Consider the following 26,391-nt stretch of genomic DNA (forward strand, 5'->3'; position numbering starts at 1 on the left):
CTAGTCTCTATATGCACTGACACACTGCACTGAGACCAACGCTCTAGTCTCTATATGCACTGAGACACTGCACTGAGACCAACGCTCTAGTCTCTATATGCACTGAGACCAATGCTCTAGTCTCTATATGCACTGAGACCAATGCTCTAGTCTCTATATGCACTGAGACCAATGCTCTAGTCTCTATATGCACTGAGACCAATGCTCTAGTCTCTATATGCACTGAGACCAATGCTCTAGTCTCTATATGCACTGAGACCAATACTCTAGTCTCTATATGCACTGAGACCAATGCTCTAGTCTCTATATGCACTGAGACCAACGCTCTAGTCTCTATATGCACTGAGACCAACGCTCTAGTCTATATGAACTGAGACCAACGCTCTAGTCTCTATATGCACTGAGACCAACGCTCTAGTCTCTATATGCACTGAGACCAATGCTCTAGTATCTATATGCACTGAGACCAAAGCTCTAGTCTCTATATGCACTGAGACCAACGCTCTAGTCTCTATATGCACTGAGACCAACGCTCTAGTCTCTATATGCACTGAGACCAATGCTCTAGTCTCTATATGCACTGAGACCAATGCTCTAGTCTCTATATGCACTGAGACCAATGCTCTAGTCTCTATATGCACTGAGACCAACGCTCTAGTCTCTATATGCACTGAGACCAACGCTCTAGTCTCTATATGCACTGAGACCAATGCTCTAGTCTCTATATGCACTGAGACCAATGCTCTAGTCTCTATATGCACTGACAAAAGGTGTTTCCCCAAATGTACCATTTAACCCTTATGTTGCCACTGTAATTTCCATAAGGCTTTGTGCCTTCTACAGTAAAGTTCTTGCACTTTTTCGTAATCCAAAGTTATGAAACACTTGTTTTGAATAGCCAACACTAAAATGCAAAATGGCACTGGTCTGTAGCTCATAATGTAACCACAGTGGCTGCATGCCTGGCGTGGGAGGTTGTGAATGCTAATTGGCAAAGATTTGGACAATTCTAGCAAGCTGTTGAAATTAAATGAAGGATTTTAATGTCACGCATCGGCTTCTCGCTCTTCACGTTCTCTCTCCAACAAAGGCAGGGCGAGAGACTATTAAAAGCATAGAGGAATAGTAATACTCTAATAATAATAATAATAGTAGTACTCTGATGGGGCCAGTGGAGTTGGTGCAAAGAAATGGCAAAGGCTTTAACCCATTTCTGCATGATGTCTGAGGAGAGCTAATGAACTGACTGGCGTTTCAATAGGAACACTTGATTAAGTAGAGAGAGGGAGAGGGAGAGGGAGAGGGAATAGAGGGTGGGTGGGGGTGGAGATAGATGGAGAGGAATTATGTTGATGGCAGTATATTCATAACTCACAGAGTTGGACCTGGTTATATTTGTCAAGCTGCTAAGTCTGTTTTGTGTGTGTGTGCGTGTGCATGTGCACGCTCTCACATGTGTCAGATGCATTCAAACCTATCCTGTAAATGAAATAAAATGTCAATATAAACCTCAAGATCAGCTTACTGTATGTCTGAAAAAGGCAGAGGGGAATCTTGTCTTATGTCACATGGCGCACATGCCGTGTGTGCGTGCGCGTGCGCGTGCGCGTGCGCGTGCACATGCGCGTGCGTGTGTGCGCGTGTGCGTGTGCGTGTCCTGTGCACATGTATGTGTGTGTTTCCCCGGCATGGCTGCGGTGAAAGGCCCCTGATTGAGCTGAATAATCGCTCTCACAATATTATCTCTCTCCACCTGACACTTTGCATCTGAGCTGAATGGCACATTATGGCTGCTTTGCTCCATTATGCGGAGCAGATGAGGCGTGTGTCGCTTTCATCGGCATATACTGTCTCTGTGTGTGTGTGTGTGTGTGCTGTGTGTGTGCCGTGTGTGCGTGTGTATCCAGGGCCTCAGCTCGGAGTCAACTACTAAATGCCATCTGACGAATAGCAGAAACAGTATATAGCGGTCTGCAATCTCACAACACGTTGCGAGGCCGGTGCGTTGTGAACTTGTAGATCTGCCATTTTGTAGTAGCATTTGAGGATACCAGGTTGAAAGCAGAGTGTCATCGTGAACTGTATAGCGTGCGTGCGTGCGTGCGTGCGGTGCGTGCGTGCGTGCGTGCGTGCGAGATGAGTGTCTGACCCCTCGGAATAGCATTCACTCTTCTGACAAAGAGAATTAGCATACATAGTGCCTTGAGTTATACAGCAGAGAAGTGTCTTCTTAGAAGAACTGAACTGACAGCAACCTGTTGTTTCACCCGAAAACAATAACACACGGCCTTCATTTAAACTCCCGTGAATGTTTACTTTTAGAGGCCATGAGAGAGAGACTGATCTTCTCTTCAATAGCGGGCTCAACAGTATACGTGTCAATACTTTGTTGTTTTCCTCTTTTCTTTGTACGTATTGAAGAACAATAATATTCTGGCTGGCTGCGGGCACATAATTATAGGAGAAGGAGCGGCGGTGTGGCCATGAGGCAGTAATAATAATAATAATAAAACTATTTGTATAGCACCTTTCATGACATGAAATGCAGCTCAAAGTGCTTTACAGAACAATGGAGAATAAAAGAAAAGCAAGGCAACGACAGTAATGCAATACAGTGAGGACATGAATAACAAAAACTAAAAAAAAAAAACTAAAAGATCAGTGAGGTAGGAAGGTTCCGGGTGTGGGCCTTGGCTTTTCCATGGCTTCATGTTAATATTATAAAATATGAATACATCAAAACATCAAAGGTTTTTACACGCAGAGGATTCTACCCGGTGGCTTTTCTTTTTCTCTGTAGTTTTTAACGTGGTCTGTCCTGTGGTTCCCGTTGCTGTCACGTCACGTTGGTAAATATGATGTTGAATTACTGTCTCGTATAACTTATAGTTCAGAGATTATTTCTCTTTTGGGTCAATTCCCTCAAGTCGTGTCACCCACATATCTCTCCTCTCCCCTCATCTCATCTCATCTCCTCTCCTCTCCTCTCCTCTCCTCTCCTCTCCTCTCCTCTCCTCTCCTCTCCTCTCCTCTCCTCTCCTCTCCTCTCCTCTCTCACAGTCACTATTGATGGCACCTTACAAGTTGCCTTTTTTAAAGTGGAAAAAAAAGGTTTTATTTCACTTCTGCGTTTTTAAATCTCTAATAATTTATAGGCACCCTGTGGCTATAATCATCTGACTGTCATGTACTGAAAGATTTAATAAAGAGGTCTTGTAAATCTAAATATATCTCTCTCCAGTAACAGCTGGATAGGCTCAAAGTTGGAGCTACCGTATTCCTCCTCCTCCTCTTCCTCTTTCATCCCTCCCCCCCTCTCTCTCTCCCCCCCTCTCTCTCTCCCCCCCCTCTCTCTCTCTCTCTCTCTCTCTCTCTCTCTCTCTCTCTCTCTCTCTCTCTTTTTGCTCTCATCTCGGAGCTCTCTCTCCCGCTGCCTCGTCTCCTTTCCATAGCAAGATGTATCACTGCCCCTATTACTGTGATTATGTCTCTCCCTCTCTCCCTGTAGCTCGCCAAAGTGCAAGGCCATATAGCGACTGCGTGAGTGTGTGTGTGTGGCGTGTGTGTGTGCGAGCGCGCGAGTGAGAGTGTGTGTGTGTTCACACAGACACACATATGTGTGCAATGCATGCGTGCACACACACGCTCTGTGATGTGGGTACTTATATATGAACATGTGCGCACGTTATGTGTGTGAGGCTCCACCAGCCTCAACAGTGACACCACGCACGCGCGCGCGCACACACACACACACACACACACACACACACACACACACACACACACACACACACACAGTACGTATAAATGTGTATATTTATATACTGTATACACCGCGGCACATACTGTACCGTGTGTGTCTAAACACACACAGAGGCCTGTGTGTTATCAATGTGTCAAACATGTGCCAACATGCCCCTCCCCCATCACCTCCTGAACCCAGGCCTGTGGTCCAAAGTGCACTTAATCACTGATGCCGAGGACACTTAAAAGACTCCCGAGTCCCTAATGACTTGTCTCTCTGCGTGTGTGCACGCACATGTGTCTGTGCGTGCGTGCGTGCGAGCGAGCGTGCGCTCGCGAGGGGGTGCTTCTCTGCACAGAGAAGTTCAATAGCCTACAACAACAAAAAAAGTCAACCATGAAATTACTGCTATTAAAGTCCTTTTAACAAAACGAACCACGGGGGTCCTCCGGTTATCTCATATCGTCTGGTATGAAGATGACATTCTTAATAGGCCTAGCACTTTTCTCCAAAGCCACTTTGCAATGTGTATTATAAGGCCTATTCGTCATACTCCAGTTTTTTAGGTGATAAGGCCGACCACCGAAAACAACAACATGACGTCACTGAGCCGCGGTGGTAAGGGACTCACCGCTCACCCAGACACATCTCTCTGTTTTTACTAAAACTACAACATGATGTCACTGAGCCGCGGTGGTAAGGGACTCACCACTCACCCAGACACATCTCTCTGTTTTTTACTAAAACTACAACATGACGTCACTGAGCCGCGGTGGTAAGGGACTCACCACTCACCCAGACACATCTCTCTGTTTTTTACTAAAACTACAACATGACGTCACTGAGCCGCGGTGGTAAGGGACTCACCACTCACCCAGACACATCTCTCTGTTTTTACTAAAACTACAACATGACGTCACTGAGCCGCAGTGGTAAGGGACTCACCGCTCATCCAAACACATCTCTCTGTTTTTACTAAAACTACAACATGACGTCACTGAGCCGCGGTGGTAAGGGACTCACCACTCACCCAGACACATCTCTCTGTTTTTACTAAAACTACAACATGACGTCACTGAGCCGCAGTGGTAAGGGACTCACCGCTCATCCAAACACATCTCTCTGTTTTTACTAAAACTACAACATGACGTCACTGAGCCGTGGTGGTAAGGGACTCACCGCTCAGCCAAACACATCTCTCTGTTTTTTACTAAAACTACAACATGACGTCACTGAGCCGCGGTGGTAAGGGACTCACCGCTCAGCCAAACACATCTCTCTGTTTTTACTAAACCACCGTTTCGAAGGTCACCGTACCACATAAAACTGAATAGGTTTTGCCGCCCTTACATTTAAGCAATATCACACAAGACGGTGTACTTTACCGTCATTAATGCACACCTGTGTTGCTGCAGGAGCGAGCATTAAAAAAATAAACACGTCAACTCTATTTCATTATAACTAAGATATTCGACTATAGACCAAAAGTGTTCCAAGAAACTCGCTATAGCCTATATAGCAACCCTATAGTCTGCTCCGTTCTGGGAGAACAGAACATTTTTATGTTTTGATTAGGTGTTCCATCATGCTCGTTTGAAACACGGCTAGATGGCTGTGTGCTGTCGGGGATATTAAATGATTCCATACATGCAGTATATGTACGCGCGCTGCATGTTTCACAGCTCACTGGTCTGTGATATTAGTTTCCAGTGGGATCGATATCCTGAATACTAAGCTACAGTATAACATCCATACGTATGCCACTCGGTGGGAATGAATGCCGCGGGCCGACATGGGTTCTACATGGATGCACACGCAGGCAGGCACGCACGCACGCACACACGCACGCGTGCGTGCGTGCGTGCGTGCATGGAGCTTGAGAGATGACGTTGCGAGGAACGTTTTCCCTGAATGGGAATGGGTGTGACAATAAATACTTGTCTCCACCCCTAATGGCTTGCATAATCACTCCCCCACCCACTAACCACTCCCCCACTAGGTTAGCTGCCTGTGACACAGTGCAGAGTTGAGTGGACACATACTTTTCTTTTACTTAAGTTAAAGTATCAATATTGCAATATAGAAATATAGGACTGAAAAAAAAGTATTTTGGTCAATTGTGGAGTTTCATTAGCGCCGACTTGTGATTGAAACCACTGGGAGGGGGTCACGTATTGTATTGTACAGTATGTTGTTTTTCATGTTGTGGTGTTTTATGTGGACCCTAGAGAGACTATAGTGACCGCGGCAGCGGAAGCTAATGGGGCTCCCAATACAGAATAAAGACGCTGAATCCCTAATTGCTTCCGATGTGCAGCTTGCATTGTGTCCTCCACCATCGGCGTGTGAATGTAATGCACATTATCTTGGATAAAGGTGGTATATATTAGTGCCTTTAAATGTATACAGTAGGCCTTTGTTGTTGTGTGCAGTTGTCTCGCATCAAAAAATATCTAATCTCCAAAGCGATTTGTATAGATGATTTGTTATTGCTATTTAGGTATTCAATTGTTTTTGCTAATTGCGGCTTTATACGGCTATGCGGTATCGCAATCATTATGTCCAGCTATAGCCACACCCCTCATCTCCGGCATGGGTCCAATCATTATGTCCAGCTATAGCCACACCCCTCATCTCATTATGTCCAGCTATAGCCACACCCCTCATCATTATGTCCAGCTATAGCCACACCCCTCATCTCCGCCATGGGTCCATCATTATGTCCAGCTATAGCCACACCCCTCATCATTATGTCCAGCTATAGCCACACCCCTCATCATTATGTCCAGCTATAGCCACACCCCTCATCATTATGTCCAGCTATAGCCACACCCCTCATCATTATGTCCAGCTATAGCCACACCCCTCATCATTATGTCCAGCTATAGCCACACCCCTCATCTCATTATGTCCAGCTATAGCCACACCCCTCATCTCATTATGTCCAGCTATAGCCACACCCCTCATCATTATGTCCAGCTATAGCCACACCCCTCATCTCCGCCATGGGTCCCACTTGGAAGAGGAACCTCCTCTTCCAAGACTTGGGGTTCGGATCAGCTGAAAACGTATGCGATGTCCTCATGAGTATGGCAATACACCGGGGCGTGTGTGTGTGTGTGTGTGTGTGTGTGTGTGTGTGTGTGTGTGTGTGTGTGTGTGTGTGTGTGTGTGTGTGTGTGTGTGTGTGTGTGTGTGTGTGTGTGTGTGTGTGTGTGTGTGTGTGTGTGTTTCAGTTTGCGAGGCACATGGCTGCTGACATCAGCATGGTGTCAATGATGTCAAGTGATCCCGAAGGTTTGGTACAGGCCCCATATGTGCGTTGCGCGCGCGTGCGTGCGTGCGTGTGTGTGTGTGTGTCAGTAAAGCGATCATTCCGTCTGCCCTCGGGCCAGAAGGGGTTTCTCATATGACGGGCTCTCTGCAGGCATGCTGAGGCTGAGCTACCATGCAAAAAATGGATGAGTAATTACAGCAACGGCGAACGCCTCCAGCTCTCCGGTATATAAACGGAAGACGGAGATTGATGAGGGACCTTATATACCTGGCACGCTATAGCATGTCGCTAATCGTTTCATTTCTATCGTTTCATTTGGTCCCTCGCCGCGGTGTGTGATCTGTCGAGCGGTCACAGTTTGTTAAATTTCCGTTTCCCCGATTGATAATTTATACTCATGGATCTGCTCCGCCTGCCTGTCCAAGTCTGTTCAGACAGGATGGATTGACTCCCACCAGGCCCACTGGGACCATATATTTTGGGAGCCCCCATAGCGTGCGGAAAATGTCTTTTTTGTTTGTTGAGTGGTGCAACCACTCCCTTACGGAGCTATGTGTGTGTGTGGGTGGCTGGCTGGGTGGGTGGGTGCGTCTGAGCACGAAAACAGCATGGTTGTTTTTCACCACCTGTGCGCAACCTAACACACACACACACACAAACACACACGCACATATTAACTGTATATATGGTGATTTCGGGTGTGCCAGTACAGTACAGTGACCGTACAGTACAGTAGAGGGTACAGTACAGGGACCCCCACACGATAACTCTGTCATTTCTCAACCGTTTCGGACGCGGGGCGGCACGCCGGAACCGGCCCGGCCACCTGGGCGCGTTCCCGGGGGTCTGGATATTCCGGGGACCCCCCCGGGGACTCCCACACAGTAACTCTGTCATTTCTTTACCGTTTCGGATGCGGGGCAGCTCGCCAGAACCGGCACCCTGGGTGCGTTCCTGTGCGTCACCCAACCCCCGGCGACCCCCACGCGGAGTTGCGCCACTCACTTCACACGGGTGTGATTTTTTTTATTCATAAGTTGTCCAATGATCAACGCCAAAAACACAATTAAATCCTTAATCGCAATTACTTGTGATTAATGGTCAAGCTAAATGTGTAACGGTAAGGCCTCATTCACACGTATCAATTCAATTCAAAGGGCTTTATTGGCATGAGAAAACATGCGTTTACATTGCCAAAGCAGAAAGAACAATACAATAATACAGCAATACATTCAAAACAAAAATGATGTACATTTGAAGGTCAGAATCATATCAAACGAATGTTCTGTGGTCTGTCTGTGATTAATGCATGGCTGCCACAATGCAATTCCAATGGGGGTCGCATGGTGTGACCAAACATTTGTGTTTGATGAGGCAGCAAATAAGCAATCAAAGAGATGGGGGGGGGGGGGGGGGGTGACATGCAGTGAAGGCCGTCGGGATCGGGAGTCGATCCAGACTGGATCACCACCAGCGAGGTGTCTGGACCTCTGAGCCATGGCCCAGTGCCCAAAACCCTATAAATCCTAACATTCACTGTGGTAGTGCATTATGTAGCTCACCACCGGTCAGAGGACCAACAAGGAAGTGGAATATGTTGTCAAAACAACCCAAAAGTGTGTTGTTTGGGTCTGTCGTTGGGCAGAAGCCTTGATTGATTGCACTCCTCATAAACGCACCGTGAGCTTGTAAATATAGGCTATTTTTGCTACTTTTACAAACATTAAAAAGAAGAATAAAAAAGTGGTTAAACCCCGCTGTGGGTTGTATAATTTTTTTTTAACCAATGATCTTTTGAAAGTAACTGTCTTGGACGTGCAGGGGTGTCTTCTGTCCGTCGGCAACGCTGTGCGTCTTCAGCTCTCTGATACAATCTGAAGGAGGTCCTCCTCCTCCACATCTGGCGGGGTGGGGGTCCGGGGGGTGGGGAGTGCATGGGGGGGTTATATGGCAGCCATGCATAAAGATGAAGGGAAAAGCCCGCCCCGGGACAGCTGGTCTGGGGGGAGAAGGAGACGACACATCGTCAGTGTTTCTGACTGTCAGCAACACACTTCGCAGTGTGAAGTGAAATAGTTGAGGTCTTCGAGAGAAACCACATCAGTGCACTGCACACACACGCACACGCGCGCGCACACACACACACACACACACACACACACACACACACACACACACACACACACACACACACACACACACACACGGATACAGAGTCTCTCACTGGGTCAGGATGGGTGTGTTGAGCTGTAAACTTTGTGGGCCTATAAGCGGCGAGGGCTTCTGTGATATATTTATGAAGTTGTCTGTGTACGTGTGTTGGAGCGCTAACGTTCGCCGGTGGGTGTCCCGCCGTCCTTGATCTCCGTTCCCGGAATCTGAGTCCTTCATTTTTTATTCACTTCACACCACATTCTTCTTCCTCTTCTCCCTCATATCTTCCATTCCTGCTGCGCTTCTTGACTTATTCATGATTTTGTTGTCCTCGTATTCTTCCTCCGTTTTTTTCTTCTTCATATAGTTTAGGACTAGTTTTATCTCTGTTTTCTATATCCCGGTCCAAATCATTCTTTCACTCTCGCTTTTTCTTTTTTTTTCCCCCCTTTTTTATTTTTCTGTCTGTCTGTCTGTCCGTCCGTCCGTCCGTCCGACCATAGGCAATTATTTTTTTACATGAGCTGTTTGACCTTGTAAGATGCGTGTCATTGATTGATTCCGTAAACATGATGTTATGTTATGTTTATTTATTTGGTATTGGACATCACAATCACACACTCGCATATATGCATATGACTCTGTTCTAACTGGCAAGTGCAATATAGACCATGGGCAAGTGCAATATAGACCATGGGCAAGTGCAATATATTATATTAGTATAGAGTATTATATTATATAATCCCCTGTGGTCCTATTGATGATGAATTTGCACGTGAACTTTGAGTGTATTTTACTGTTTTTAACGGTGCTCTTATTAATGGATTGAGATGACTCGACCAATTTTTGCCAGGAACCCCTTTTGGTGTTGGTATTATGTTGTGCGTTAGCTATTGAAAAATACCAGATCTTGTAGATCTGCTATTTTTTGAAAAATCGAAGAACGACTGACATAGAAACATAGCTTTTTCAGAAAACTGTCCTTTTCAAACAAGACATTTTTAGAATCTGATCTCAGGTCAGAATGGGTTAATCTTGTGATTGTGTCCCCCCTTTTTTTATCTCCTCGTCATTGTATTGGTGTATTTGACTGTTTTCAACAGTGCATTATATAGTGCTCTTATTAATGGATTGAGATGACCGGACTGGACTATGGAGATGACCGGACTGGACTATGGAGATGAGCGGACTGGACTATGACGGACTGACAGTTTGATGCCATGAAGAGTTGCCCCATCAGTGTTTCTTTCTTTCTTTGTACCCCCCCCCCCCCCCTCTCTCTGTTGATACTGTGTTATGGTTGCACTAAACGGACATTTCGTTGTATGTCTCATATACAGTGACAATAAACACCGCGTGAAAAGAGGAGTCAACAGGCAATTATGGGACACTGTATTTCACCCGTAAACCTCAAGTTTAGCGGGCATATACAGTTAATATACGGTAATATGCAGGCTTGATGGTATACAATTCGGGAGTTTACCGGAGTTTGTTGGAAAGTCCAAGTTTTCCGTAATATATATATATTTTGTGCAGTGAAAGATCTTAGCTTATCTTATCTTATCACATTGCATACATTTTTACAACACCTGCCATAACAACATTTAAGTTCAATAAGGGACACTTCTTTAAATTTCCAAAATGAGGGACGATTCCTTATTTTGAGGGACGGGTACCCCCCCCCCCCCCCCTAGCAGAAGATGGGCCCTATACTTTACAACCAGTGGTCCTTGAGGTGCTTCAAGGAGGTCCCCGGCAACATTATGGAGGTTTGGTAACCAAATGGACCCTTATTATATAGATCTTTAACTCTTAAGAGTGTAAAATGAAACCAAATGGACCCTTATTAGATCTTTAACTCCTGAGAGAGTAAAATGAAACCAAATGGACCCTTAATTTTGTTTCATTTTACACTCTCGAGAGTGCAAATTATTGTTAAACATATCTCTATTACTTATTTTACAAGAAGTCTATACACATCAAGAAGAGCTGTTACATATAGTCAATGTTTGCCTGTTATCTCTCCTATATGGTACCACATCAATACAGCATGGAATTGGAAACGATTATCGCAAGTCTTTTGGGTCTGAGAGGTCAAATGGAGGTTCAGGGGTCAAATGCCAAATAAATAATGGACCATGATATGACACACGTTGAAAACCACTGTATCAAACCATGATGTTGATGAGGCTCTCTCTGTATTTCACCCGTAAACCTCAAGTTTAGCGGGCATATACAGTTAACCCATTTTGACCTGAGATCAGATTCTAAAAATGTCTTCTACATCCTGACAGTTTTCTGAAAAAGCTATGTTTCTACGTCAGTCGTTCTTTGATTTTTCAAAAATATCAGACCTACAAGCTCGTAGCTTGTATAGGTCTTGTAGGCCGTTGGAGCATTCCTGACCTGACTGACGATGTGCATCTCTCTCTCTCTCTCTCTCTCTCTCTCTCTCTCTCTCTCTCTCTCTCGTTGTGTAGGACTTTGACGATTTCATCTTTGCATTCTTTGCCGTGGAGATGGTGATCAAAATGGTGGCTCTGGGCATCGTGGGGAAGAAGTGCTACCTGGGAGACACGTGGAACCGCTTGGACTTCTTCATAGTGGTAGCTGGGTGAGTTATGCACGCATACACACACGCACACGCACGCACACACACGCACATTTGCTGGCGGACATGTGTTGTGAGTTTGCGAGACGGGCAGACTTGGAGTCAGCGTGTGGAGGGAATTCCTTCGCTGGCGCGCCCCTTCCAAACTGTGCTCATTTTCCCATCCAGCTCCATTGAGCCTCATTTTTGTATGCAATTATGCACTACATCCGTTAGTTAAGTGTGCGATGGATTCTAAATCAAATCAAATCAAATCACATCACATTTATTTATAAAGCACATTTAAACAATTTCCACTGTACCAAAGTGCTGTGCGGAACATCTCATCAATATTCTAGTTGTTGTTCAGAATCACAATGGTTTTATAGGCATGACTGGAGTGTGCATGGCAGGGGATACCACATTAACAGATTGTATACTTCATGGTTGGTGATACTTGCAGTCTTGTTTTGATGGTGCATTTTAAAACATCTTCCCCAATAACAATAACAGCATTTTTGTACATCGAATGTGAAACAGAGTGATATCCGCTGAATGTGAAACAGAGTGATATCTGCTGAATGTGAAACAGAGTGATATCCGCTGAATGTGAAACAGAGTGATATCTGCTGAATGTGAAACAGAGTGATATCCGCTGAATGTGAAACAGAGTGATATCTGCTGAATCGACACAGGCCGACTGTCCCTGCAGTCGAAAGGCCACGCCAATGTTGTTTGTCTCCGGTCTGTTTGGTGCTATTAATAATGAAACCGTCAGGATGTAGAAGACATTTTTAGAATCTGATCTCAGGTCAGAATGGATTAATAATGAAACCGTCAGGATGTAGAAGACATTTTTAGAATCTGATCTCAGGTCAGAATGGATTAATAATGAAACCGTCAGGATGTAGAAGACATTTTTAGAATCTGATCTCAGGTCAGAATGGGTTAAGCATGCAGCACCCTTCTAGCCGTTTCCACCTGTAGTCTAGTAGTGTGTCCTCCCTGGTGGGTTGAGAGTATAGCCTCCACTATACCACGCTGGAATCTGTGATGAATCCATCAGAGATGGGCACGTTTTCCTTGGGTTTTCTTTTCCCATTTTAACACGTTTAGCAACTAGTCGACTAGTTTACAAGTCGACTAGTAAATCCACTAGTCGACCTTGCTGGTACTAGTTGACTAGTTGAGAAGAATATATATACCCCCCCCCCCCTAGTTAAACAACTAGTCGACTAGTAAACTAGGCAACTAGTAAAAATGACTAGAAGTGAATGCCCTAGCGCACGCACGTGTTTAATCTGATTAAACAAGTTTGTATATGAGCATCTCCTGCTGGCTTCTCTCTGACATCTTCACCCACACCGCCTCCCCCGCTGATTTTTAATGGCATAACTTCTGTTGTCCATCAGTGAAAAGCAGAGCATATTTCCCTTCCTGTGTGTGTGTGTGTGTGTGTGTGTGTGTGTGTGTGTGTGTGTGTGTGTGTGTGTGTGTGTGTGTGTGTGTGTGTGTGTGTGGGCAGGCACATACTGTATGTGTGAGTGTGTCCTTCAGCTGTAGAAAAGGGTTGCATTTCAATTTCTGTCTCCAATAAAACATGCACGCAATGCGTCGCACAGACACACGTGCACAGTCACACACACACACACACACACACACACACACACACACACACAGTCACAGTCAACGGGGTCCGAGGCTTAACAATGAATAGCATCTGTGTTCTCCCATGCAGTGAAGGTCACTCGAATATCTTCCCATCTCTGTTCTCCGGTCCCTACCACACACACACACACACACACACCCACACACACACACACACACGCACACGCATGCACATGCAATCCGAGTAGTCGTGCTTCCTTGCTTAACCTCCCGGGCTGACGGAGGTTTGAGTCTTTTTTCCTTTGAAGTAAGACAATTGTGTAGTTTTTCCCACCACTGGACCATCAACACCTCTCCACAGAGGGGATGGTAACCTAGGCAACGGTGTGTGTGTGTGTGTGTGTGTGTGTGTGTGTGTGTGTGTGTGTGTGTGTGTGTGTGTGTGTGTGTGTGTGTGTGTTGTCCGTGTGATGATCTATCCGGGCAACGGTCATTACGCTGGGCTCCGCTGGACGGCTCCATGAAAGAAGAAACACTTGTTTCTTCACCCCGACCATGATTGCAGCCCCGGGCGCTTTTGTCGGCTCGTCTTGCTCTCTCTCTCTCTCTCTCTCTCTCTCTCTCTCTCTCACCTGTGCAAACCAAACATATTATCACTCAGTCTATCAACCCTCGCCTTGTGGCGGTCAGGTGATTAGAGAGAGAGAGAGAGAGGGATGAGGTGACTGAGTGCACTGACACAAAGCCAACTTCCTTCCCATCACAGATTGGGTTTGGTGGAGCCCCAGTCGATATGCCGGGGAGTCTATACAGTTTAGGTACTGCAGACAGACAGACAGACAGACAGACAGACAGACATTGATCTCTCTTCACACCTACTCAGCCAATACACTTCGAAGAACTGTTTTACATGACGGTTTTCTGAAATGACAGTGTTGTAAACATCTCTATGGTTAAAGACACACTTTATAGTTTATATCAGCACAAAATGTACAAACCAAAGCGGAGAACATTTTCCATACGATAAAAAGCTGTGCTTACTGTGATATAAACGATATTGAGAATGAGCTCCATTTTGTTTTCTGCTGCCCGTACGTTGTACCATGAGCTATGTCAAAAGGCGGTGTGAAAACATAGATTTCATTATGGTTAAGCGACGCAGAGACACTTGCTTGGATTTATGAACATGAGATATTCGCACTTACAGAATATTTAGAGAAAGCATGGGACAAACGGACAAAGAACACATATAGATAGATAGATAGATAGATCTTTATTTGTCATTGCAACGTGTACAACGAAATTAAAAGTGCCAACCAATCAGTGCATCATATCACAAACAACATAAAGCTGAAACAAAACACACATGACTTCCTGTTTATTGCGCAACCCCTGTAGCACTAGTGCACAAACATGTAATTGTAGCTGTTATTGCACAACAGACCCTTATTGCACTTAATATAGCAGAAAAACAAAACATGTGTCGCAGCAGCAGATCATTTCTTAGCAGCATTGAGTGCAACTACCGCTGTGGGATAGAAGCTGTTACTGAATCTGTTGGTCCCTGACTTGATCACTCTGTACCGTCTGCCTGTTTCTGTTTTGGTGAATGTGATATAGTTTGTTTATGTTTTTTGGTGTCTAAAGCCCTAATCACACCAGTGACGGTTTTAGCGTTGTCCCTGCGGTGTGACATGTCCTGTTGCACGTTGACGCGCTTTACGTGCGTCGTCCCTTGTGATTCAACGCATGGGATTCAATGGCACACCAAAGGGTTCACCATGCGACTCCTTGCAACCGTTTGGACCCAAGGAGTTGCATGGTGACCCTTTGGTGTGGTTAGGGCTTTAAAATCCCGTAAGGGATTTACGACAGGACACGGAGATAAAAAGTCATTCATTCATTCATTCCAGTCATGCCACGAGAAACCACTTTGATATCATTTCTGATGCACAGTATATCACATGAGCTGTTTTGGGTCAGGCAGGCCAATCGGGTCACATACAGATCGTCCTCTGTGCCCAATCAGTATCTGCTGTCATAAATCATCACTGTACCAATATGTCTCATCCCTTGATGTCAGAATATTGAATAGCTCTTAGGATAAATGAGAGAGACAGACAGACGGACAGACGGGGGGGAGGGGGGTTAGCTGAGAGAATGACACAGGCAGGGAAGGCAGAGGCAACACAAGTTAATCCAGCGTGTGTGAGAGAGAGAGAGAGAGAGAGAGAGAGAGAGAGAGAGGGGGAGAGGGGGAGAGAGAGAGACTGGGAAAGATTGTGGTTCTGGGGAGTGTGTGGAGGAGTTATGTGTGCCATCGGAGGGAGGGAGAGAGAGAGAGAGAGAGAGAGAGAGAGAGGCCAAGGGTAGAGACAATGAGACATCCAAACTGTCCACTGTCGGCCAGTGGTGGACAGTAACTAAGTACATTTACTTCAGTACAATTTTGAGGTATTTGTGTACTTTACTTTGACTTTTACTCTTATTTTTCTAATTTACATTACCCCAACACTATATCTCAGAGGCAAAATGGCAAATATTGTACTTTTTACGCCACTACATTTGCATGAAAACGTATATTTACTAGTTTCTTTGCAAATTTAGATTATTATTATTACAAAACATACATTAATCAGCCCTTATTGATAACAGCCGATCAAGCTCACGATGTGTCGCATCGCGCATAGACGGCACATTCTGCACAATGAGTACTTTTACGTCGGGTACTTTAAGTACATTTTGATACCAATACGTACTTTAACTCAAGTGCATTTTGAATTCTGGACTTTTACTTCTATATTGCAGTATTGATACTTTTACTTAAGTAAAACAGTTGTGTTAGTTTTTCCACCTTGGGACTCTGGAGCTTTGTCACTCTTTTAATGAAATTCAAAGGAGCTTTATTGGCATGAGCAAACATACATTTACATTGCCAAAGTGAAACACAACAGTCAATATACTATGAATATAAATAGGAATTAAATAACACTTTGCCTAGTGTGGGTAGTATGGCCGGAAGGCACTGATAGTAAAATAGTAAAAACACTGGAAATGTTTTGAAAAAGATGGCCGGAGAGTCCTTGGTGCAGAGACGAGGTGGTGGTTTTATTCACCTTACACACACACACACACACACACACACACACACACACACACACACACACACACAAATCCAGTCATCAAAATGAAACAAAAGTATTTACACCATAAACCAGAAAGATTCAACTAATCAAATGATTCCCGAGCGCGGCACGGCTGCAGCTCACTGCTCCTTGGCTGCAGCTCACTGCTCCTTGGCTGCAGCTCACTGCTCCTTGGCTGCAGCTCACTGCTCCTTGGCTCGTACGACTTTGAGATTGACCTGGGTCTCACACACCTCCACAGTCCTACAGATTGGCCCCTGGGTCTCACACACCTCCACAGTCCTACAGATTGGCCCCTGGGTCTCACACACCTCCACAGTCCTACAGATTGGCCCCTGGGTCTCACACACCTCCACAGTCCTACCTTAACTGATATAATCTGGCAGTGGCAGGTCTCCCTACTTATAGGCTAAGCCCCTCCCACTGGACCATACCAAATTGAATACCAATACCTGGGGTGCAATACCTTAATTGAATCCACACTTACACCAGTTCATTTTACTATGTCAGAGACATTACATTTCTTAATACACATTGTGTCACACATTACTCATCAACAATATCCACATAATATAAACATAATCATTAGTACTCAAGTTCCCAATATGTTACACAAATCCAATGTTGGCATGTTCAACACCACACCCAGGTGGTATAGTTGCTCCCTACAATGGAGTCAACAATCAGTCAATCAACAAACACACAATATATACAGTATATAGTCAAACAAATCTCAGTCTCTGCAACATAAATAATTTAAACTGTATCCCTGTTAAATGCTGTCTCGGTGGCAGGCTTAACTGCCACAGTCGTAAATAGAGCTGTGCTACATTGAGGGAATACTATCTTGTGAAACTGTAAAAATATTGTGCATTTTTTTATTACAGTAATACATCCATATACAGGAGAGGTTAACTTTTGAATGTTGACGGCACTATTTCAACGTTTTGCATTGCATTCACTTACACTGTATAGTATAAAAAGCCTTTGCGACAAGCAGCAGCCAGCAATACATTCAAATGTAATTGAATTATCTCTGTATTGAAGTAATTCTATGTATAGGAGGTCATTTGGTGTAAATACGCGTATGCAGGTGTACACACAATGACTTGTATTCCTCAAGGTGGTTGTATTCCATTTGACATCCTTCTCCTTTCACAGCAGCTCCCAAATCTTGCTGCTGTGCTGTTTGCACATTGTTATTCTTCACCCGACAGATATGCGCGTTTTTCGTCATTAGTCATGTTTCCAAAACCTCTCCTTGGGGTAATAATAATAATACATTTTATTTATATGGCGCCTTTCAGGTCACTCAAGGTCGCCTAACAAAACAGAAAAATACAATACAATAAAGCAAGGGGGTGACTGTAATCTGTGGGAAGTATGGGCCCTATTGTCATCACTGTGCCTCAGTGGCGTGCACAGACATTTAGAGGGGCAGGTGCTCAAGTGAAAAAAAAGGGCACCTTGTGCAGCAGGGGGGGGGAACCCATTTTGGTGCTTTAGCTATTGAAAAATAGCTGATCTACAAGCTCATAGCGCGCCACCGAGCTTGTAGGTCTGCTATTTTTCTTTAATCGAAGAACCACTGACATAGAAACATAGCTTTAGATTGTGAGGGCCTAAATAATATAGTAGAAGCGTTTTTATCAATAATTGATCAATGTCACCGCATGGTCCACACACTACAAAAAAAAAAGAAAAAAAAAGAAACATTTAACAGCAAAATTGCCAAAAGGGCAGGGGGTGCTCTAGCACCCCCTAGTGTCTATCTGTGCACGCCACTGCTGTGCCTATATACCCCTTATCTGTAAACTTATTTTCCTCCTTTTACTATTTTGAAAATTACATTTTCCAATTGTGTAGATAGTTTCCGAGCTACAAGCTCACAACGTGGCGATGTAGATCGGCTAGTTGAACAATGTGAAATGTTCTTCAAAATAGTCAAAAAAAGTCAAAGAAGTTTAGGGAAAGGGGCTCTATAATAGGCAGTGACCAAAACGTGTCTCTGATGTCTTGCTGTACACAGTGGGCAGGGGGTTTAGGCAGCGTATAGCTCAGTTTCTATACCTGGTTTTGTGTGCCGTCTCTCTTTGTCTCCCCCTCTCTCCCCCTCTCTGTCTGTCCACCATTGCGAGGCGACACATAGTAGTAGTGCTGTCACGCATAACTCACTTTTAAGCCCTATTTTATGTTGTGTCAGACAACGGTGTCGTGCGAAAATTGCCGCTCTACAAGCTCCTTGAAAACGTGCCACGCCGTCACCACCAACTTTGCTCGTGCGTGCGTGCGTGCGTGCGTGCGTGCGTGCGTGCGTGCGTCTGTGCGTCCGTGCGTGCGTGCGTCCACTATAGACCGATTCACAGAGGGGTGCCCTGGGCGCGGCCATTACTGAGGGGTAATCCATTGAGCAGGTGCTGCATAGGCCAGGTGTAGCTAATCAGTGCTGCTGCACTCAATGGTACACCTCAGTAATGGCCGCACCCAGGAAACCCTCTGTGAATCGGTCTATAGCCACCGTCCTTGTCCACCTGGCGATCTCTTCCATTAGCCTGATTACTTGGCGCTCTGGAAGTGGGTCAGGAGAGCAGCAGGCAGATTAACCCATTTTGGGGCGGGAACCACCTTTTGGTGTTAGCATCATGCTATGTTTTAGCTATTGAAAAATAGCAGATCTACAAGCTCATAACGCGCCACAGAGTGGCGCGCTACGAGCTTGTAGGTCTGCTATTTTTGGAAAAAATCGAAGAACGACTGACGTAGAAACATAGCTTTTTCAGAAAACTGTCACGATGTGTAGAAGACATTTTTAGAATCTGATCTCAGGTCAGAATGGGTTAAAGACAGATGAGGAAGATGTGTGCCAGGAGGACACATGGATGATAACGACGGGGTCAGGACGGAGATGAACGGCGTGAGGCAGAACGTCTGGCGGTGAAGGTTGACGGAGGAGGAGGAGAGCGAGGCGAGGCCGAGAGATACAAAGGCAAAGGCTGTTATGTTTACTGCTGCTTCAAGGTGGCAATAGCTGTTTCCAGGGGTGTCCGTGCAGGGCAATGTGTTAATATGACAATCAAAATTAATCACCAGCTCGACCACTGTAAACCTACCGTAGGCTGTAAGGAATAGCAAGGTGGAATAGTTTTTGAAAGACTTTAAAGTAACTACAAAGAAATTGGTATTCAGACAGCCAGCAATGAGTAAAAATTTCTCTGTGACACATAGGGGCCACAGTCTGCATTCAAAGATGTTCCTAGAAGCTTGGTCATTGGTTGAAAAAAAAATAAACTGCCGAAATGACTAACCAATGAAGAAGTAGACAGGCAAATTGACCAATGACAAAGCTGGTGAATGTTCCCCCAAGCATTTGGATGTTGGGGTTCAAGTGGTTAAAGTGTTATCTTTAGTAGGGATGTAATTCAGTGAGCCAAAAAAAGTTTGAGAACCACTGAACTAGATTACTCAGAAAACAAACTTGAGGGAATTAAACACAGATTTATCTGAAGGAGTGTCGCACGCACGCACGCATGCACGCACGCACACACACACACACACACACACACACACACACACACGCCCGTGATAATGAGGAGCCCGCCTGCAGCAAGTGTATCCATGTCAGCTATTAAGGATTGCTTATTAAATTGATTGCTGCTAAGAATACCAGCCTGTAATTTCTCTCTCATCCCGTTTCTTTTTTTTTTTTAATAGACTATGACGACTGAACGAATGCGTATGCCCGTGCACGATGATGACGTGATATTTGTCACTGCATGTAAACCGTATATACCTCCCATGGGCTGGCACCTGTAAACTGTACTGTAGACCGTACTGTAAACCGTACCTCCCATGGGCTGGCTCCTGTAAACCGTACTGTAGACCGTACTGTAAACCGTACCTCCCATGGGCTGGCTCCTGTCAGCGGGGAGTGTTGGACGGGAGGACTAGAGTTCTCCCAGTGGGCGCTCCTCACTGGCAGGTGAGCATTGTCAACAACACACAACAATGTGTGCGGGGGAAGGACTCAATTGGCATGATGACTAAACAGAGGGTATATGCGCATGTATAAAGTGAATGGGAGATTGAGTGGAAAAGTTAATTTAACGTTGTTTAACCCATTCTGACCTGAGATCAGATTCTAAAAATGTCTTCTACATCCTGACAGTTTTCTGAAAAAAGCTATGTTTCTATGTTGGTCGTTCTTCGATTTAAAAAAAATCGCAGACCTACAAGCTCGTGGCGCGCTATGAGCTTGTAGATCTTTTTTTTTTCAATAGCTAAAGCATAACATAGTGCTAACACCAAAGGGGGTTCCCGCCCCAAAATGGGTTAATGCAATCAAATAGGACTTTTAAGATCCAATTCTCTTATTGGGTTTTTCTTTTTTTGAAGGGACAGACAGTAGGCTGACAGGAAACGGGAGAGAGATGGGGGAAGACATGCAGTAAATGCCGTGTCGGGCTGCGACTGGATTACCAGTCGGGTGCCCAGACGGTTACGCCACCGCCTGGGCCCAAATCTGACTTTTCTGTTCGAATGTGTGGACTGTCGAGGCCAGAAAGTATAGTTTTTTTGCCACTCAGTAGGCGTTCCTGCATAACTTCCCGCTTATGATGATGATGTCACACGCATATACCCTTATAGTGTGGAGAAAAATCGCACCGCTCTTATCATCGTACAGTACGTCATCGTGGCATAAAATATAGTCACTATGGCTATTTTCCGTGCTGGGCAGGTTGTGTGGGCGACGCGTTGTGACTTGTGAGCTTGTAGATCTGCTATTTTCAGCATGTACAGTCATTACGGCGACATCAAGGCCCGCCAAAATACATGTTAGTCGACTAAATCACCTGTAGATTTGGTCGACTAAAATCGTATTATATAGATACGATTCGTAGCATGACGGAAAACATACCTGCACGGTCTGCTTCCGTATGTCCCGTGCCAGAATATGACGTAATTGATTACTTATGCCTGTTATTACCCTGGCATTGGTACATATCTTTAAGGGACATATACGCATCGTACCGCCTGCCGAAAAAATTACTTGCATGCTCTTGCGCAAGTAATAACTAGAGCGCGGTGCCCGCTGGGCACTGGCCTACTTGGAACGATGCAAGTTGGAAATTAATGCCCCACCCAGCAATTATGTACAGTATGTGTCCCTTTTATGCCCATATACGGAGTTCTTTGTCAAGCATGCCCAAATTTGGAGACTATGCTGATGATGTCACTCGGAACATATTTATGATGCCAGAACAGGCCAGCTCCATATATGGACCCTATATATATATATATATATATGGCACTGTCAAGAGGCCTTTTGTGACGGTTCTGGACAACCGTGCGTCCGACCGACTCGACACCGGGCACTGCACTCCCTGTGGGGGGGTGTGGTACGCATGTGTCAAATTTGAAGTCGGTGCATAGGGCGAACGGTTCTCAAATGATGTGCATTTCAGACGTACAGAGACGTGGCGCATTGATATATATATATTGATTGATTGATTGATTGATTGAAAGATAGAAAGAAGCGACCTTGAACCGCGATTAGCCGGAAGAGTAGCCGCATGACTGTCATTTCCGTCATGTCAGCACTCGGCACACGTTGCGGAGATGAGAACGCCTTCCCCATCTGCTCTCTGCGGTCACTTCCTTCTCCCTCACAGACGTTCGTCCTATGACAGACCTGGCACTTTCCTCGCCGCTGTCACTCCTGTCGACGGGCCGTGACTTTAGATGTGTCCTGATGTGTCTGCGCGCGTGTAGCGTCGCACCCCTCGCCGCTAATGACCGCGATAGCACGGGGGGGGGGGGAGGGGGGGGGACACCCTCCAAAGGCATCCCGCCCGCATCTGTGGCGCACCGGGCTATCTATCATTCTGTCTGTCTCCCTCTCTCCTCTCCACCACACACACGCATGCGCGCACGCACACACACACACACACACACACGACAGATCTATCTATCAATAAATCATTCCTTCGGCGAACGAGTAACGGGTGTGCGGCGGCTCGCCTTTGCCTCTGAAGTAGAAGTCAACAGACCGGGAATACTATAGCAACAGCTGACTACAACGGGGATATCAAACGATCTAACAACTGGTTGGTTTAGAGGCAAACTGAGCAGAGAGAGAGAGAGAGAGAGAGAGAGATTCCTGCACTATGCTGTGTGTATGCGCCAAGTGATTCTCTATACAAACAAAGCAATCGCCTTTAAATACTTTCCGGTTTTGACTGTGCTGCTATTTTTCCCCCCCAAAGGTTTTATACTAAGTGCATGAAAGACGTTGAAACACTTCCGTTTTGTTTCAAAAGATTATCCCGAGCTAACCTCTCCTATAATGTGGGTGTATAATATTCTCATGGTTTGGTTCAAAGGATTATCCAGAGCTAACCTCTCCTATAATGTGGGTGTATAATATTATCATCCCGAGCTAACCTCTCCTATAATGTGAGTCACGCCGTAACACAGCTCTAGTTCTCCGTTCCCATTTCATTGTGCATAGATTGTGTTGCAGTCCTGATTGTTTTCTCATGCCAATACAGCCCCATTGAATTGAATGAGAGAGAGAGAGAGAGAGAGAGAGAGAGAGAATGATGGAGGACTGCATATTAATCAGTGGTGGGGAAAAAAGCACTCAATTGTTTTACTTAAGTTAAAGTATTGTCGCACTTTGACCCAAAACCAAGACAAGAGCATGGGGTGTCAGTGTTCGCCTACAGCAGGCTGGTTTCATTCAGAAGTATGAGTTTACAAGGAGGTGAGATTCCTATATCCACAGTGGCGCTTGGCTGTCGTCACCGTATGCCTTCCTTTAGCATTATGTCATGCTTTAGCTATTGAAAAATAGCAGATCTACAAGCTCATAGCGCACCACCGAGTGGCACGCTACGAGCTTGTAGGTCTGCCATTTTCGAAAAATCGAAGAACGACTGACATAGAAACGTGGCTTTTTCAGAAAACTGTCAGGATGTGTAGAAGACCCCACAGTATTAAGGCCTGACATCGAAAAAGAAAAGTCTTCTGAAAGAATATATATTCGAAGATTTGTGCCGCATTTTCACGGGTTTTTCAAAAATAGCAGACCTACAAGCTCGTAGCTTGTAGATCTGCTATTTTTCAATAGCTATAAAGTATAACATAATGCTTAGTTAAAACACCAAAAGGGGTTCCCGTCCAGAATGGGTTAATACTGCAATGTTTAGTACTATACTTCGTTACAAGTAAAAGTCCAGAATTGAAAATGTAATTGAGTAAACGTACACAAGTATTGGCATTGAAATGTACTTAAAGTACCAAAAGTAAGAAAGTGTTCAATATATGCACAGTATGCATTTCAAGTTTTCAAAAATATTGAAATGCTGAATTGTAATGTATGTCTTGTAACAATAATGAAAATATTAACTAGTAACTAAATAAAACTAAATTCATATACTTAGTAGTAATAGTGTCGTAAAAGTACAATATTTCCCTCTGAGAGAATAAGGTTGCGAATACAAGCGGTTTAAATGAGTTTTCTTCGACGTGTGGCTGGCTATCTCCCTTAGAGATAGGGTGAGAAGTTCAGTCACACGAGAGATACTCGGAATAGAACCGCTGCTCCTTCGCCTGGAAAGGAGCCAGCTGAGGTGGTTCGGGGCATCTGGTTAGGATGCCTCTCGGGCGCCTCCCTAGGGAGGTCCTCGACGCACGTCCCACTGGGAGGAGACCCCGGGGCAGACCAAGGATCACGTCCCACTGGGAGGAGACCCCGGGGCAGACCAAGGATCACGTCCCACTGGGAGGAGACCCCCGGGGGCAGACCAAGGCGCAGTTGGAGGAAACGCATCGCCTCACTGGCCTTGGAACGCCTCGGGATCCCCCCAGGAGGAAGTCACTAAATGTTGCTCTGGAGACTGAAGTCTGAAGCACTATGGTGGAGCTGTTGCCCCGACTACGGATAAGCGGTTGAAGATGGATGGATGGATGTAGTGGAGTGAAAGTAAAAGTCCTGGATATGTGAGGCGGGAGTGTTTAGCGTGCGTGGAGATCTGCCCACCAGCGCTCATCACAGCATCCCATCCAAGTGTTGCGTGGGAGAATGAATGCTCGGAACCTTCAGGCTTTAACCCATTTAGGCCTGAAAAAAAATATTTAAAATGTCTTTATTTCTGAAAAAAACTCATTTTTCTATATCCGTGGTGCTCAATATTTCATGTCAAGGACCCCAAAAATTCTATGTAATATGCCTCCGGCCCCCCATCTGACAATATGTTGTTCCAGGGACCCCCCCAAGAAGCAAAGATTTGAGTTTAAAATGAAAAAATATATATTCCAAATTTGCGCCACATTTTCACGATTAAAAAAAAATAGCAGACCTACAAGAGCCTGTAGATCTGCTATTCTTCAATAGCTAAATTATAACATAATGTTTAAAACACCAAAAGGGGCTTCCCGCCCCAAAATGGGTTAAAACATTTTGTGCCATATTATTCTTATGCATATCTTTCGCTTGTTGTTAATCTTGGCTCCCTGCATGCAGCTGCATGCGTGCTGCTGATGGAGAGACGTGCACGCACACACACACACACACACACACACACACACACACACACACACACACACACAGTAGCTAGCACCAAGGACAGAGGCCGGTGACCGATAGGTCACGTCTGTCACGCTGCTATTGGAGGAAAGCAGCTGGGGCGTGGCGACCTTTTGCCGTCTGGCCGTCCTAGTGAAGCGCGGGGGGGGGGGGGGGGGGACGACGACGTGGGGAGGGGGGGACATGCACAATTGCACACACTGCCAAAAAAAAAAAACATTGAGTGCTGATTCAACCCTTACCAGTGGTGGGGGAAAAGCGCTCACATTGTGTACTTTAAACCCATTTAGGCCTGACGTCGAAAAAAAAAAAAAAAAAAAAAACGTTCGCTCTGAAAGAATATATATTCAAAGATTTGTGCCGCATTTTTACGATTTTTCAAAAATAGCAGACCTACAAGCTTGTAGCGCGTCACTCGGTGGCGCGCTACGAGGACACAGTTAGAAGCAGTGTTGATTTTGACAGCAAATTTTGATTTATTTATTCCCGTCATGGTCTTTAGAGAGAGAGAGAGAGAGAGAGAGAGGTTCTAAACAGACAGTATACTGTGGCAGACTACCTAACCACAGTAACTGATAAAAACCTGAGAAAGACTTTGACAATGTACAGACTGAGTGATCATAGTCTGGCAATAGAGAAGGGCAGACACAGACAGACCTGGCTGCCCAGAGAGGAGAGGCTGTGCTGTCACTGTGATGACGGAGCATGACAGAGTTACACTTTTTAACACAATGTAAAAACTACACAAATATTAGAGAGGATTTCTTCCCAAAATTTGAAACAAATTTCCCAGAAGTATGACAGAAAGGGAAAGATTACCAGTCCTTCTGGGTGAACAGAAAGAATGTGCAGTTTTGGCTGCAAAATATGTCAATTCCTGTCACAAGAAAAGGGACAACCAGTAGGACACACATACAGTATGCCATGTTTAATTTCTGCACCACCTGCTTTATTTTATTTTATATTAATTTATTTTTTCATGTCGGTGATATTATGTTGTTATGTTGTTGTTTGTCATATCCGTGATTGTGCTTTGGCAACACTTGTAAAATGTCATGCCAATAAAGCCTGTTGAATTGAATTGAAATTGAATTGAAATTGAATTGAGAGAGAAGAGCCGTAGAGAGAGACCGGATTTAGAAACACACGGTGAGACACACACACACACACACACACACACACACACACACACACACACACACACACGCATGCACACGCACACACACATACTGTACACACGCATGCACACACACACGCATGCAGAGAGACACAAAGGGAGACAGT

The 26,391-nt window shown here is 45.1% G+C and overlaps 1 protein-coding gene across 1 annotated transcript in view; it reads left to right on the top strand.

The window, feature by feature from the left end:
- Positions 1 to 26,391, top strand: part of cacna1g (calcium channel, voltage-dependent, T type, alpha 1G subunit) — a 382,705-nt gene that overhangs the window by 122,824 nt on the left and 233,490 nt on the right. Inside the window, exon 4 of the mRNA XM_083787505.1 lies at positions 11,657 to 11,790. Coding sequence (XP_083643631.1) covers positions 11,657 to 11,790 — 134 coding nt within the window. The remainder of the gene's footprint in view (positions 1 to 11,656; positions 11,791 to 26,391) is intronic.

Source organism: Protomyctophum parallelum (assembly GCF_964188405.1).
Source record: "Protomyctophum parallelum genome assembly, chromosome: 17".
NCBI classification, from domain to species: Eukaryota; Metazoa; Chordata; class Actinopteri; order Myctophiformes; family Myctophidae; genus Protomyctophum; species Protomyctophum parallelum.